The 16434-nt window shown below is 40.0% G+C and overlaps 2 protein-coding genes across 2 annotated transcripts in view; both read right to left on the minus strand.

Annotated features, from left to right (window-relative positions):
• Nucleotides 1–87: 87 nt before the first annotated feature.
• On the minus strand, nucleotides 88–7665 carry slc35a3a (solute carrier family 35 member A3a). Its single transcript, XM_084138507.1, has 8 exons — nucleotides 7261–7665; nucleotides 6248–6470; nucleotides 5370–5524; nucleotides 5161–5283; nucleotides 4110–4284; nucleotides 2024–2142; nucleotides 1744–1877; nucleotides 88–1625 (listed from the first exon to the last, which is right to left on the minus strand). Exons 2-8 carry the CDS (start codon nucleotides 6435–6437, stop codon nucleotides 1535–1537), a joined length of 987 nt encoding a protein of 328 aa, XP_083994633.1. The 5' UTR covers nucleotides 6438–6470; nucleotides 7261–7665; the 3' UTR covers nucleotides 88–1534.
• A 479-nt stretch (nucleotides 7666–8144) lies between these two features.
• notch2 (notch receptor 2) overlaps nucleotides 8145–16434 on the minus strand; it is a 56917-nt gene continuing 48627 nt past the window's right edge. The window contains exons 25-34 of the mRNA XM_084138432.1: nucleotides 15756–16261; nucleotides 15074–15424; nucleotides 14830–14972; nucleotides 14531–14732; nucleotides 13490–13580; nucleotides 13246–13399; nucleotides 12804–13126; nucleotides 11968–12115; nucleotides 11778–11875; nucleotides 8145–11668 (exon numbers count right to left, since the gene is read on the minus strand). Of these exons, the coding sequence (XP_083994558.1) occupies nucleotides 10295–11668; nucleotides 11778–11875; nucleotides 11968–12115; nucleotides 12804–13126; nucleotides 13246–13399; nucleotides 13490–13580; nucleotides 14531–14732; nucleotides 14830–14972; nucleotides 15074–15424; nucleotides 15756–16261 (3390 nt within the window). The 3' untranslated portion in view covers nucleotides 8145–10294. The remainder of the gene's footprint in view (nucleotides 11669–11777; nucleotides 11876–11967; nucleotides 12116–12803; nucleotides 13127–13245; nucleotides 13400–13489; nucleotides 13581–14530; nucleotides 14733–14829; nucleotides 14973–15073; nucleotides 15425–15755; nucleotides 16262–16434) is intronic.

Below are 16434 nucleotides of genomic sequence, written 5' to 3' on the forward strand. Positions count from 1 at the left end.
CATTAAAGCCATTGGAATTGTATAAACTAAATTTATGATGCCATATGGGATGCACAGACTTCAAAAACAACATTACCGATGCTGGTCTTCAGAGGTCACTGTAAAGTTTATTGTTTTTGCGGTTCACAGTGCGTTTTGAAGGACTCGGGCAGATAGAGCATCCTGACTGATCAAATAAACATGGATATGAATGGCCAACTGTATGTAAGAACAGAAAAACCTTTTTGCCTTTTTAATTAATTACCTTTTTCAAGCTGTGATTGCATGCATTGTTTTTACACCTTTTGAAACAAATGCCAAACCTCTTTCTTTTAAATTTTGTGCTGCCATGGTAAAAATGTATGTATTGTTTGAAGAAAAAAAAAAAGAAGATAATTAAACGCCTGGTTTATTATTACTTCTCACCAGATACCAATATAGCTTCACACATGGTGCAAAGTCGCTAAAAAAAACACTTCCTTGCATATATAATGGAGTAACTCAAGTATTCTTTGTTACAGAGCCCCTAAACGGGCATGGGATATGAGATGGGAAGGAAAATTGTCGATGCTTTTGCGGTCTCTCGCAAATGTTTTGCGTTCCCCTGAGAAACTTTGAATTCGCTCGCAAAATGTTTGCGTTCCCTCGAGAAACTTTGTATTCATTCACAAAATCTTTGCGTTTGTTCGCAAAAGTTTTGCTAGTGAACGCAGATTCTCAGGGGAACGCAAAACATTTGCGAGCGAATGTTAAAGCATTGAAATATATTTTTTCCATCAACATGTCCCTTTAGGGGCTCCGTACTTTGTTGCCTGGTGACAGAGGTAAATACATAAAATAATCCGTAATCACCATATCCTGGAAACTGACCGGCTAGCATCATTGTCATAATCTTGTTATTATCATTTCATTATAATAATATCAAAAAGTTTGCATCATATTCACAAAAGGTACATCATTCCCTCAATTTCTATGGCACAAATCTAACCCAGCATCCCAGTCTATTAAAATAACATAAAATATATATTTTATAGGACTTAAGCAGTTTGAATAACGACACAAAAATACAGTGATGCAACGACCCCATTAGTAGCCTAATATCCATTGGCGAGTTACTGCGAGATTCAAGTTTCATTTGTGGCGAATTAGCGACCCAAAAGCAGCCATTGCCCCTCAATGATGAACGGATATTAAATGATTGAGAAGAGCCAAACGAGTTCTGTGCTCAAGTCATGATCCAAAAAAAGGTCTCAGCTCATCCAGAATCAATTGAAGATGGCATGTTATGAATTGTTTTTATCCATCACCCATTAATGAGATTAGCGATGAATCGATGATGAATGTTTTCAAGCTAAACGAGTTTCACTGAAACCACAGGCCCAAAGCATTTCACCCAGTGTGCTTCAGCTCAGCACTGCACAGCAGTGGCCCAGCCTGTTATCCAACCTTGAATCAATCCTTCTTTTCCGCTCTCTACGCCTCCTCTCCTCTTCTCCATCCTTCCACTCGTTTCATCCCTTTGTTCCACTCCACTTTCACATCATCCATCTATTTATCATGCTCTGCTTGGGTTGGTTGCCGGCTTGTTCTCATAACCATAGAGAAACGTCGCCATCATGACAAACACTGTGCCCAGGAAGAACACGCTGCACAGGAGAGAAAAACAAGTGCTTTTTAAAAAAAAAGTTCATTTCAATTAAATTCATCTTTTTAAAACTTAATTCAGCTGAATTTAAAGCATTTATTGATCACATTTATTTTTACCTAGTAGGCTCAAAGTCCTCAAGCCAGAAATATGAAATGAATGTGGAGAGGATTATTGAGAGTGATGTAGCGAAGCCTTTTAGTATGTTGTCAGCATACTTGATGACAGCAGCTATTACGAGTCCTCCAAGAGCCTGTGTGAAATAAAAAAATAATCAATTTATATAGTTGCAGGAGAAAAACTTGTTTTGGCTTCCTGTTCGCTGTTAATGAAGCAGTTATCAACTCTGACTCGCATTTGTACTTCACAGGTCTTGTACTGCAAAGTGTTCAGGCTCACCTGAAGAGCAACCACAATGCAGGTCAGCGTGTTGTAGCCCTGGAACATTCCGTGTTCTTGGACTCTGTCTCCATCGTATGCCAACATCCCGAAGATCCCAAAAACCAGGCCAAACATGCCTGCACACAGAACATACACATGATATACTATACTCACTCAGATATGTACAGTCATACAAGGAAAGTACAGTAACAGAATGGCTGTTCACCATTCATTTCTTTTGAGGCAAATTAAGCGAGTAGGTTTATATAAAATATCTATTCTCAAATTATAATTAAGATTGAATGACTAATTCAAATTCATAAACATTAAATGTACTGTAATCTACACTAGTTCAAAGGTTTAGTAAATGTATTTGATTTAAAAAAAACAGTAAAATAGTAATATTGTGAAATATTACACTTTAAATGAACTGTTTTCTATTTTTATATATTTTATAATGTAATTTATTCCTGTGATGGCAAAGCTGAATTTTCAGAAATCCTTCTAATATGCTGATTTGGTGCTCAAGAAACATTTCTTATTATTATTATCAAGGTTAAAAACAGTTGTGCTCATTGGAAACTACAATAATTTGATAAATAGAAAGTTTAAAAGAAGAAACATTATACATTATAAACGTACTGACCACAAACCTTTGAACGATAGCGTATAAACACTAAGGAAATCAATAAACGACTTCATTCTGAGAAAAGAATTTATATGATTGTGATCAACTTTGAAATGATGAAATTATAGGTTATCAAATGATCTTGGCACTCACTGAAGAACAGGGATGATTTTTTTGGCTTAGTTCATTATGATGAACAGAAGTTCACATTAGGAGGTGAATCACTACAGACGCTCAATCCACACATTGCCAGTTATAAATAAATCTTACACTGAGACTCCACATGGCAAGAATGAAAAAACACACACACACATACATATTTGCCTTAAGCTCTTGAATGTGACCTCAGACTGTTTTTTTGTGTGTGCAAGGATTCTGCTTGTTAAAAAAAAATACAAATTTCAGTTGTTTGAAATTTGGAACATCTTTAGGAAATACAGATTAGAAGTCAACAGACTTCTAGTGTAAAAATAGGTTGTATGTGTCAGTGCTTCATGTTATCAGTTAATTGTCACCTATCTAAGCCGTGGGAAGTGTTAATTTGATCTGAACACCAACATGCTTAGATTGAGGAAAAGCAGTATATACTGATTATACTAAAACCATGATTTATTGTGTGACTTTACATGCAAATCCCTCTAGGAGTGGCCAGCAACTTTAGGCATTTGTGTTCGCATTGCACGCATAGGTGTAGTCGCCCATCCCAGTGATGCAATTTGATCTGCTTTTTTGTTGCTTTCTGCTCTTAGAACAATACATTGTACTTAGTAGCTGCTAAAACACCACTGAACGTTAAATAGATTCCCGACCGGCTTTATTATAATATAGAGTGGTGCAGGGATGATGTATTTGTGTAGGCCAAAACCCAGAAACAATATAGCATTTTAGCACTTCCGGTTCCATTGTCCTGAAGTCAATGGGTTTTTGGTAAAATGCGCAAAATAAGGTCTGTGGTGAAAACAAACTCAAGATATTTTCACGTTTTATCCTACGATATAAAATACATCAGTAATACACTCTTGTGATTTTTTTAAAGCTTTTACTTGCAAAAAGGTGGTTGCTAACAAGTGGCTAAAGAGGTTGTCTGGGACATTAAACGTCATCAGCCGAACAGGTAAACTCATCTACTCACTAGTCCACTTTCAAAGCCTTGTTGTGTTTATAATCACACTCTTGCAAACTATTATAACTCGAGCTTTCAGGAAAAATGTTTTAAACGTAGACATTAGTGGGAAAAAAAAGAGTTAGTGATGGTGACGTTGAAGTTGTGCGACCGTGGTGTATTTGGTTTATAGCCTTGAGTTTAGCTTTTGGCTTCTTCCAATTGAATTTACGCTTCAGTATTCATAAAATTTATGTTCATTTGTGAATATTATCGCAATGAACAAAGCATGTAAGAATCATAAGCTTTTGTTAGTCACAGATCTTATTTTCTGCAATGATCCATGCATGTTTTATTTCTTTAAAACTACTTACCAAGCTGGATGTTTCGGATCCAAACACTCTGCTTGGTCTCTTTAAGGATCTTCTCAAAGTAGACGCCAGCAAACCCACTGGAGAAACAGGCCACCAACACGGCCACCAGCCCCACAAACTGTGAGCCTGCAGTCGGCTGCTCTTTCTGAGGGTCTGGCGTGGAGTCCGCTGGCCACTGTCCAAACAGGAAATCATGAATTACATTAAAGGGTTAGTTCACCCAAAAATTTAAATTCTGTCAGTAATTACTCACCCTCATGTTGTTCCAACCGCGTAAGACCTTCGTTCATCTTCGGAACACAAATTAAGATATTTTTGATGAAATCTGAGTGCTGGATCACTTCTCCATAGGCTGCTAGGTGACCGAAACTTGCTGGCCCAGAAAAGTTATTAAAGAGATCGTTAATATAGTCCAAGTTACTCCAGTGGTTCAATCTTAAGTATATCAAGCGACGAAAATACTTTTTGTGCGCAAAAACAAACAAAAATAACGACTTTATTCCACTATTCATTTCCTTCTCTCTGGGCCTCTAGTTGGTTCACGTAGTGTTTTTGCGCTGTGCGTCTGTGTTACACGTCACCACGTAGGCTCACTATTGGCCGACGCTGGTCATGTGTGTGATGCGTGATGACGTGTAACACAGACGCGCAGCGCAAAAACACTACGAGGCCCAGAGAGAAGGAAATGAATAGTGGAATAAAGTCGTTATTTTTGTTTGTTTGTGCGCACAAAAAGTATTCTCGTCGCTTGATATACTTAAGATTGAGCCACTGTAGTCACTTGGACTATATTAACGATCTCTTTAATAACTTTTCTGGGCCAGCAAGTTTCGGTCACCTAGCAGCCTATGGAGAAGTGATCAGCTCTCAGATTTCATCAAAAATATCTTAATTTATGTTCCGAAGATGAACGAAGGTCTTACGCGGTTGGAACAACATGAGGGTGAGTAATTACTGACAGAATTTTCATTTTTGGGTGAACTAACCCTTTAATACATCAAAGATTGCGACACATTTTTTGACAGTTAATCTCTAATCAAGGTATCTTTACCTGTACAAGTGCAACCCCAGCCATAAGAATTAGCAGAGACAACCACTGGTACACCCCGAGCTTACGGCCCAGCATAGACGCAGAAAACAGGGCTGTGGTCAGGATCTTCAACTGGTATGTCACCTAGAAGTGCACAGGATACATAAAAAAAAACACATAACGATAGCCATAAAATAATGTATGCAACTAATGAACGCATATGGACTTACTTGGTAGGTAGCTGCATCAAGGTTGGACAGCGCTACGTAGAGCAGGTTATTCTGTAGCGTGTAGATCCCAGAAGGAATCGCCAGCTTCAGCGTCTCTATAGGTTTGTGTAGAATCTCCTGTCTCAGAATACTGCTCAGTGCTCGGCCGCTGTAACCTGTTCCACACAGATACAGTAGTTACACCCAGCAGTAATTCAGAGCCATTCCTCCCTGATGTGGACTCAGACTCAGGCGGCATATATATAGGATTCCAATCCTCACATTTCAATGACTATTTGATGTTCATTACCGTTCAAATATATGGGGTCGTTTTCAACATTGATACCAATAAGAAATGTTTCTTGAGCAGCAAATCAGCATATTAGAATGATTTCTGAAGGATCATGTGACTGACTGGCGTAATGATGCTGAAAATTCAGATTTTCCATTACAGGAATACAATTTTAAAATATATTACAATACATAACAGTTTTTTTAATTTTTAACTGTCACAATATTACAGTAATACTGTATTTTTTGATTAAATAAATGCAGCCTAAGTGAGCATAAGAGACTTTTTGAAATTGATTGTGAAAATAGCTCCGATCTACCTGACAGCAACATATTGTAACATCTAGGAACAAGGGTGGACTTGTTTAAACCAGGTTAATATTATGAGCACTTACAAGTACAAAACTTTTCTCGCAAATCTCATCTCGCAAGCTTTAAACACACAGACAGCATTTCACACTGCAATCACCATCATCTCTCTATACATGCACCTACTGAAAGAGGTGAATGACTTTCTAAGAACTCCAGTCAGACTTCATTCTTGAGGTGCTTTCAAGAAGAGACACTGAAAACAATCTCAAGGAGGAAGGAGGCACCATGAAACTTACTGTGATCTTTGAAGACGAGCCCCACACAGGTGAGGATCTTGAGGAACTCTGCCACGACCACAGCAGAGGAGGCGAGGTAACGCGGCCCGTCGCCCTGTAAGGTGCGCGAGTAACGCATGGTCAGCACCAGGGACGTGGTCTGGAACACCAGGACCCCCAGAGAGAGGTACTTAAGCTTGGCCGATGCCATGATGACAGCCTCTCACGAGGAGACCAGGACAGACTGGGGTGACATGAGGCAGAAAAGGGCAAAGAGCAGACAGATGTTGAATACAATGTTGTCCCAGCTGGGTCTGACAAGCAAGCTGCTCTGTAAACATTAATGGCCATAAACAACACTGATATCCAGAGCTATATAGTATCCACACAATATAGTGTCCTTGACCAAGAAATCAAACATTAACCCTACAGTTTACTCAAATAAATTTAGGACTGAAGTGTTAAACAATTAAAGGGATGGATCAATCAAACATGAAACGTGCGTCATCATTTACTCATACTCATGTCTTGCAATCATGTCACACTTTATTTGACAGCCTCGGTCACCATTCACTTTCAATGCATCGTTTTTCCATACAGTGAAAGTGAATGGTGACTGAGGCTGTCATTCCGCAACTTTTTTGTTTCCACTGAAGAAATAAAGCCAACATGAGTTTGAGCAAATAATGCTTATCGCACTTAGCAAAAATTATCTTACAATTATTTATATCACTTCTGGGTGAACTATTCCTTAAACTGAAGATTAAAAAATATAAGGACAAAAATAGTAAAATATTAGATACAGAAATATTAAATATATTAAACATTATTTCAGAAAAATTCAGAAAATTTGGATATCCGAATTTACTAGTGAATAGATGAATAAATAAATGAAAATGACAAAAACATGAAAAACAAAATATCTAAGTTACATTTAACCGCAAGTCACAATGACATGGACAGATGTTTAACATAAATCTATGATCCCAATTAGTTTTTAGATGTAAATATTACATATATTTTCCTAGTCTTACCTTTTCAGATTATAGCAGTAATCCGGAAGAGTTGCAGTTTATGAGTAGGAGTTTGAAGGCAAACATAAACTTTAAACCCCGTCAAAGATCCATCCTTGAAGATTCTACTTAAGTTGAATCTACATACAGTGAGTAACGTTAAATAGTTCAGCAGTGTCTTATTTTGACAGTTAAACTCTAAGACGAGCTACTGCTGCTAAGCTATTATTATTTGATCAAATCAACCGTTCCGGGTGTTCACTGCGCATGGTCGTCTGCTATATGTTTTACTCATGGCGGATTCCCTCATCTATCAAGAATGAAAAGCAGACTGTCAAAGTGAAGTGTAGAATATCTTCATGAATCTTAGCAATCTTGCAGTACTTCCTAGTGTTTTGTTGTTTCGATCTTTTGATTATGAGTCGTTGTCTCCACCTGTCGGTTGGCGGACAGAATGATGTTCAATTTATTTCGAAGTTGAACTGGACCTAATTGATATATATATATATATATATATATATATAGTCCAAAATACGTGAGACCAGCTCATGACTAAAATTAATATAATTTACAAGTTTATTTGCTAAAATAATGGGATGCAGTGTATTGAATGCTGTGGATAAATCAACAAACAACAATCATGCAAAAGTGCCCCCACTGTTCATGTGTCATTAACCTCCCTTTTTTATAGATACACAGACAGATTAGATAGATAGATAGATAGATAGATAGATAGATAGATAGATAGATAGATAGATAGATAGATAGATAGATAGATAGATAGATAGATGGATGACTGGAGGTTTTTCAACGGTTGAGAGTGAATGTTGATCAAAGGATGGGATGTTTAATTACGTTTGTTAGTGTGTACCAGCGGCAGAAAGTAACTCAGTCATTTAACTAGATCAATTTGTAAAAGGTTTTCTTTTATTAGTTTCATCTCTATTTTAATCATCAATTGTCTTGAATTATTTCCATTACACAGGCTTTTGTTCTTTAAAGCACAAATTTTAATCTACAAAACACTAAGATGAAACATTTACTTCATTCTAGCATACTGTATGCATATATTTGGTGGAAAGAAAAAGAAAGTACAATAGGCATAAAAAAAAAAAAATTATATACAGCACATATAAAAAATAGCTTTGCATAACATTCGGGTGAAAATACGATGCTCCAATAGCTTTGCTTTGATCTTTATTTGGTGGACTAACACCCTTTAAATTCCTCCGGTTTCAGTACAATAAAGATCATACTGTTGAAGGGCCCTTAAGTGCTACAGGATATCAACTGTTTCATGCCATATGGAGCCTATAGTACATAAATGTTTTAATTTGCATAAGCAGACTCTCTTAATATTGACCTTGAGCACACGTAATATAACTGACCCACCCATCTGAACAAATACAGCATACCGGAAGTTTATAAGACCTTAGTATTTTATCACCACTCTGGCTATTGTATGCATGCATTTCTAAATACTATTGAGTGTTTATTTGGCATTTAAGAGACCCAGGGACTTTATTGTGCAAAACACAAAAAGAATGTGATTGTACTAATCGATTTTATAAAGCTTTGCTCAAAACACAAAATGGAAAAGTGAAACAGTACATTTAGATTGTATAAAGTATGATTTCTAAATTGGCAAGTGATTCAAACGGTTGCACAGACAGGCTGATTGTAATTAAGAAAGAAAATACATGACATGTATTTAAAACTCACGTACATAAAAGGCAGAACTTCGAAACCAGTTAAACTGCTTACAATATTAATATACAGTAACAAAAAAGCAGAACAAAACAAATAAAATAGTAACAATGGTTACAAATATGTTGTAAAAGGCACTGATAATATTATTTGTCTAAATGTTTCCTTTTCCGAAAGGCTCAAGCGGCTTGACGATGGCTGCTGGAATTCTTCATCAAACCTCTGTCATGTTTGTGTGGCCACTGAATACTGCATACCATTTCAAAAGAAACAAAGTGGAACCCATTCATATTTACACACCTCCTTTTACCTCTTGTAATCATTGGCAAGGCAGAGGATAAACCGTAACAGACAGCATAGAAATAGATCTTTAAAAAAAAAGTAACATTTAACTATGTACACCACAGTTTAGCTCTGAACCACACATGAATGAATGAGATGTATGTGGGCATGAGTTTGGAGCACATAAATGCCACCAATCACACAAAAAATAGACAAGTACCATCAGTTCATTTAAGAAACAATTCATCACAACAAAAAAGAAAATGCAGGTTGATCTAAACAAAAATTTAGAAGACATGGAAGCTGACCCACTATATAAAAATATTATTTAAATTATCAGTTAAAAGGACAGTTTACTCAAAAACGAATATTCTTTCATTATTCATTATTTACTCGCCCTGATGTCATTCCAAACCAGTACCACAAAAGAAAATATTTTTAACAATGTTTCAACAAATTTTCTCTTTATACAATGGGGTTCAAAACAACCTTAAACCACTTTGACTTTTATTGTTAATTTAATATATATATATATATATCAAAATATCTCATTGTGTATTGTACAGAACAAGGTCAAAGGTTTGTGAGTATATGATACATTTTCACTTTTGGGTAAACTATCCCTTTAAGGTTGGTACCAACTAAGCATTATCTGACTTTATCATCAACAAAAATGATCAAAAAAAGATTGCAGATTAACTGAGAAAATTTCCTTCAAAACATAAAAGGTTTGACTAAAATATGAAATAAACATCTCGAAACTGAGGACAATAACGGACTCCTTAGCTTGGCAGTGTAATTGTCCATTGGTAAAAGTGCCTCAGGTCGTAGAAGGCCGTGAACAGAAGTCCCGTGTTGTTAAAGCTGTTTCTCTGTTTAGTTCGGGGCTTCTGTGAGATAAAATATTCAGACTAGTTGGAATTTACGATACGCAAACTTCACAGTCAACATGCAGAGCGCAACAAAGACATGGAGGGTGGAGAGAAGGACAGTTGACCACTCCCTTGACAGCTGAAGAGAGAGAATCAAAATGGCCGTGCAATTAAACTCTCAAAGGTCCGAGTTCCTACGCGTACACACTGCTGCGCTGGGACTGCTGGGACTGCGTCGGCTGCGCAGCCTGAGACTGGGGCTGCAGCTGGGCTTGTTCGGGAATGTGTGTGTGGCAGGAAGGAGGCAGTGTGCGGGGGTTTCCTAGAGGGGTGGGGCTTGTGGTGACATCGGACCAGTCTGAGTTGGAGTGGGGGGACGAGGAGGACCAGGGGTCGGGTGATTCGGGCGAGGGGGTGAGGTAGGGGTGTTCGCTGGGATTGTGTGCGGGATGACCGGGGGTGGTTCCCTCAGAGCCGGCAGGGGCGTAGCTGTGCTGGGAAGGTGGCGTGGGATATTTATCCACGGGGCTCTGGCGTGGCTGATAGGATGCCACCTGCCTTGCCTGGCTCTCTTGCCGCCCGTGAGGAAGCGCGTGGTTGTGACCGTGGGGGTGCGACAGGCCGTGCTGCATTCCCACATCAGGAATGGGGAACATTATACCCTGGTTGCAGTGTAGGTGTTGACCTTGTGTCTGATTTTGCCCCTGCGCCTGTATCTGCCCCTGCTGCGTCTGCTTGAGCATCTGCCCGTTGCCTGTCGCCATCATCTGGAAGGTGACGATGGGCGGCAGCTGTTCACGGCTCATGGTGACATTCATCGGAGTGAGCATGCCCGGGCTGTGGTGCTGCTGCATGCTGGTGTGGCCTGCACTCATCTGGTGGGGTGACATGAGGCCAAACATGTGGCTATTGTAGCTGTGTTTGCCCAGACCTACCCAGCTTTGCTGCTGGCCCAACATGTGACTTACAGGGGGCAACATGGGCCTCGTTGACGGGCTGCTGAGCAGAGGGGGAGAATTCGCTGTGCTGGAGGCGGCCACAGCCTCTCCGGCGTATGAATGTGGAGACTCCAGGGAATCCACAGGTGACATGGTGACTGAGCTCTCCGAGAGACCACTGGCTGCTTTGGTGACATTTCCTCCGGCTCCAGGCACCGCCACCACACTCGGCCCCTCTCCTCCGGTCGGCTTCTTTCGCCTCTTGGCCTTCATTTCTTTCAGATCTTTGGCTGTCCCAGCTGAGACAGCACTTGCTTTCCCTCCGGCTCTGCGATTCTTTTTGCCCTGCGGTCCTGGACGCATGCCGATGATGAATCCTGTGCCATTTGTTCCACAGACCATCGAGGAGTGTCCGCCATTGCCCACGTGATTAGGCCCGGAGTGTGGGCTGTGCACCAAGTTGTACTGGTCCAGCAGACGCACTATGTCATGATGCATTCGTTCTTGCGCAGTATCACGAGGCAGGCGGTCAAGATGGTCGGTGATATCACGATTTGAATAATGATCTAGGAGAACTTGAGCCGCTTCAAAGCTGCCCTCTCTGGCAGCCAGGAACAAGGGGGTCTCCTCCTACATCACAGAGCAAACAAAACTGAAGTTTTTGACTGACACACAAAACATGTGTGTGTTTAAAAAGTGATTAAACATGCACATAAACATAATAGACATGGAAGACTACCTTGTTGTCCTGCATGTCTCGATTGGCTCCATTCTTCAGTAGCGCCAGAGTGGCTTCTACATTATTGACAGCGGCAGCCCAGTGCAAAGCCGACTTGCCTGTGGATGAGATGAGCATGACAGAATTAAATAGGACATTTTATTTCCAGAATGTATTCATTTATCAACAAATTTCTTTACTCTGATCTTACCATGGTCATCCACTGCATTGACGTCTGCATGGCAGTGCACAAGTTCCTCCACCATACCCTCCACTGCCAGTCTGGCTGCCAGGATGAGTGGTGTGGTGCCATCATTCATACGAGCATCAAGATCCGTGGCACGGTTCCGGATGAGAATCTAGAGTAACATATAACAGTAATGATTGGTATGTGCACACAAATTTTTTATTTTTTTCACAAACCCTGAATATAAACTAACCATCTACATACTACACTAGCTGTGCTAATATAGTATTACATAAACAAGGTCATTCAGGAAACAACTACTGTAGGAGTTACAATCAATGACTAAGTAGTTATCAGAATAAATAAAAACATGCAGATCAAACAAACAGCTTCATCACAATATTCTTTAAAAAAAATGGTGGGTAACAACATTTTAATTGAAAAGAGAAAAAAAAGAGATAATTTCCACAAAAAAAAGGGGACTGATCAAAAACGTAATGTTTTTTCATATACATTACAATGAAGCAAATTCATAAATAAATAATTACTGTTATAAATAGTAATGTTAAAATAAATAATACTGTTTGATCTATTATATCACATATCTATTTATAAAGATATCACTATTAAAGAGTATAAAATATTTTATTTGCTTTTAACTAAATATATTTTACATTTGTTCAATAGCATAACTATATGTTCCTATGATTATTGACTAATTTCCATTATTTTTCCAGGCATGGAAATCACATTTTGAAAAATTCACTGATATTTCCAGGTTTTCCATGACTGTGGAAACTCTTTAATTCATTATGAAATTAGGCTTAACAGGGCATGTGTGTAGAAGCACATCCCCTTACCTGGAAGACTCCCTGGGCATCTGCTGCCACGGCTGCATGGAGAGGGGTGCGGCCCATGTTATCATGAGCATTGGCATCAGCGCCAGCATCCAACAGTCTCTTGGCAGCATCTGCTCGGGCGTATCGTGCAGCGAGGTGAAGTGCTGTCTCTCCGGTGCGATCTGTCTGGGCATTGAGTGACGCACCCTGGCCAATCAAGTCAGTAATGACATTTGTGCCAGGCTCGTCAGCGCCACTTTCCTCTTCTTCCTCTCCCAACATGCTGCCACAATCGGGGCTGCTGCCATTTCGTAGAGATGCCAGCATGAGAGGAGTGAAACCATCTATAAGCGTGAAAGACAATACAGAGTTAGTACAACTTTTAAAAGGAAAACAAAAGGGCGAAAACCTTCTTTCCTCATCTACCCAGATTGGGAGCAAGAAAGAATCTCAGTCTATTAACCTGGTCCTTTAACATTGACATCCAGGCTGTCCATGTCTATGTCCGCCTGAGGGGGAGTGAGTGTAATGTCAGCGGCTTTGTGATGCTGCAGGGTCCACTCTCTCCTGTCCACTCCTCCATCCACTCCGACAGGAAGCAATGGCTTATCTTCCATCTGTGGGGTTTGGGGGATGCATTTAGATGGATCATAAATAAAGAGATCTGTTACTGTGATCTTCAGGGCTGTGGAGACACTGTCTCTTACCCTGGGTTTTTTAGGTAGATGATCCTCCTCTGACCAATGATGGGTAGAACTGCCATCCATCAACCCTCCATCATGTGACTTCTGCATGCTCCTGAGAGAAAGTGGAGGATAGAGAAAAAAGGAATGATTAGAGATGCCACCTGAAATGAACAGATTAACAGAAGCATGTAAAAAAGCTTCAGACTGTTGCTACCTTCAAGGCACCATACGCTCCTTTTGTTGCATTAGCACTAAAGAACATCCTCGCTGCATCCGGAATTCACTATTCCGTACTATATAGTATGTGAAAAACAGTACGCTAACAGAGTAGTAGGCGACAAGTCCCTGGATGACCTACTACTTCCGGCGAGATTCTGAAGTGCGCATTCGATGGACACTTCAGTATCCCATGAGGCCACGGGAGGGGATTTATGAATGGAGGTGAAGCGATGCGACAAGTGACGCAATCCGAATTTCATTCCTACTACCCATATTCATACTATATAGAATGTACTTTTTTAACGGTCGGGAAGTAAGTTCAAATTCAAATGTAGTACCTACTCAGACAGTATACAATTTTGAATGCATCGCCTGCCTAGTAAATGAAATGAAAGAGAAAGATATGAAATTGCCTAACGTGTCCATTTAATTGAAAACAATATAATTTAAACGCATATTTAAATACGACTAACAGTAGTGTATAACATGGTTAAGACTGGGTCAGAATGATCGTATTAACGAGATTAATGCACAAGAAAGTAGTTTAGTGGGAAACCAAGGATTTTGTTCGGTTTTCCACTGATAAATAAATAACATACGTTTCCTATAATTCTCTGTGGTGGTACAAGAACAATAAAATCCCTAAAGCTTAAGTTACACACTTACATTAGTGCTAAAAAACATATTTGTCAGTAATTGAAAACAAAGAGAGAAATATTGAATTGCAGAACACTGAATAAACAGTCACATCATAACAACTTCCAACTTATTATATAAGAGCTTCCCAAGATGACTTGAAGGCAGCAAATCTAAAATCGTTGTGGATTTCAGGCGCACACTTACTTCATGCCAAAATCATCCTGTCCCACTGGCTCTCTCCGCTTGCTGTCATTCTTTAGAAAGCCGTCAGGAAGCCATAAAGTCCCATGCTTGCGTTTGCGCTTGGCAGCCAAAACACCCAGCACCAAAATCAGCATGGTGATTGCTGCAGCCACAGAAGCCATGTACAGAGCAAGAGGCTCTGAGGTAGGTTTAACTTCATCGCCTGAGGTCAAAGAGGTTGGTAACAAAGATTACATAGTGAAAAACAGTGAAAACTACAACTGCATTTTGCTGTAGCCCTGTTTTGTCAGTTCACTTACTGCTCACAGAGTAGACGGGATACGATAGCTCCGATTTCAGGTACTCGGCCGCTATGAAGGCCGCAGCCTGGTCTGCACTGGAGATGCATTCTTTTGAGTGCTGAGAACACTGTCGATTGTCAAGCTCCAGGTGAACCTTTGATCTAAACCATGGAGACATCCAAAACCATGTTAATTTATTTAAAAAAAAATACAACAACATTAGGGTAAAGACAGTATTTAAATTTTTGGGCGAGGAACATACCCAATAACCTCCTTCTTTAGCTCTCGTTTTCCACGTTGCTTCATAGCGGCAATACCACTTTGGATTTCACTCTGCTCAGTTCCATAGTATGGGTATACCATAGGTTTCTTATTCTCATCCAGCTTCAGTCGCAGGTTGGTGTGCAGGAGCCTCCCCAAAGAGCGCAAGAAACCCTTAAGGTCACCCATTAGCTCCTCAGGCTGCAACAGCACCACAATCACCAGTGTGCCATCAGCTAGTTTGGGGGGAGTGTCTGTGGCACAGTCCAGACCATCCCAGCCACATGCTTCTGTGTTGCAGCCCTGGTTACAATGACCATTGGCGTAATGATCTGCACAGTATCTATCGTATCTATAGAGGAATTAGGGTAAATAGAGAGATAGATGGGAGTTAGAAACAATTAGACTCGATTCATCTTTCATTGTGTCACTGTGCAGAGTGCAATCAGTAGTACATTAAATAAATGGCAAATGGCAATGGCTCAGACAGTATATAAATAATATACAGTTATATATAAAATCTAATTATGTAATAATCATAATTGTGATTATGTGTTATCATCATATGTGTAAAATTCTGATATATAACATCTCTTTTTGAGAAAAAAAATGTTATTCAAGCATTATCTTAGCAATTTTCCCAAAGAAGAGTATGAGTATGAGATTTACACTGGGACACATACTTGCAAGTGCTTGCCGATGTACGATTCTGGCATTCAAAGCTGTCGAAGAGGCAGCCTGCATTGTTGCACTCTGGGTCACAGCGGCCGTTATGGAATAAGTTCCAGCAGGGCACTGATGTTAGGCAGTTCTTCCAGGGCTTGTCCCAATGGAGCGTACAGTCACCTCCATCCCACTCACACTCTGGGTTCTTACATTGTGGGTCACAGACTTTGTCTCCCGCCCGCAGTTTACACTCCAAATAAGGGCAGGAAGGTTCAATCATTTGACAGGTCGGCCCACTGAAGCCAGGTGGACACCGGCAGCTGCTGGGATCATCTGGCATACAGGTGCCACCGTTGTGACACATGCAGTGTTTTTTTGTGATACTCTCACAGTGCGGTCCAGCAAAACCCGTTTGACAGTGGCACTGTGGGCGACTTTTCATCACACATTGTCCACCATTCTGACAGCGCAAACTGGCACAGGAGAACATCTCATAATTGCCACAGTTGAAGCCAGTGTAACCCTGAAAGAGCCACACAGAGGGCATCAGATGTCAAAAATAAACCAAATCACGGCGCTACTTTACAACTAAATGACTGGAGGCTAGTAAGACAGAAACAGTGAGTGAAAGGAGAGAAAAAAATCAGTTAAAAGAGGGAATCAAGAGTTTCACTTCATACCTGATTTATGCAGCCT

This window comes from Abramis brama, assembly GCF_963993115.1.
Source record: "Abramis brama genome assembly, chromosome: 16".
In the NCBI taxonomy this organism is placed as follows: domain Eukaryota; kingdom Metazoa; phylum Chordata; class Actinopteri; order Cypriniformes; family Leuciscidae; genus Abramis; species Abramis brama.

What these genes read in the sequence shown, in the direction of transcription:
- slc35a3a (XM_084138507.1), bottom strand. Translation starts at nt 6,437, where the DNA reads ATGGCATCGGCCAAGCTTAAGTACCTCTCTCTGGGGGTCCTGGTGTTC. An exon ending in GCTCGTCTTCAAAGATCACA is followed by an intron (nt 5,525 to 6,247) that starts GTAAGTTTCATG and finishes TGTGTGGAACAG; the next exon opens with GTTACAGCGGCCGAGCACTG. An exon ending in GCATTGTGGTTGCTCTTCAG is followed by an intron (nt 1,878 to 2,023) that starts GTGAGCCTGAAC and finishes TATTTCACACAG; the next exon opens with GCTCTTGGAGGACTCGTAAT.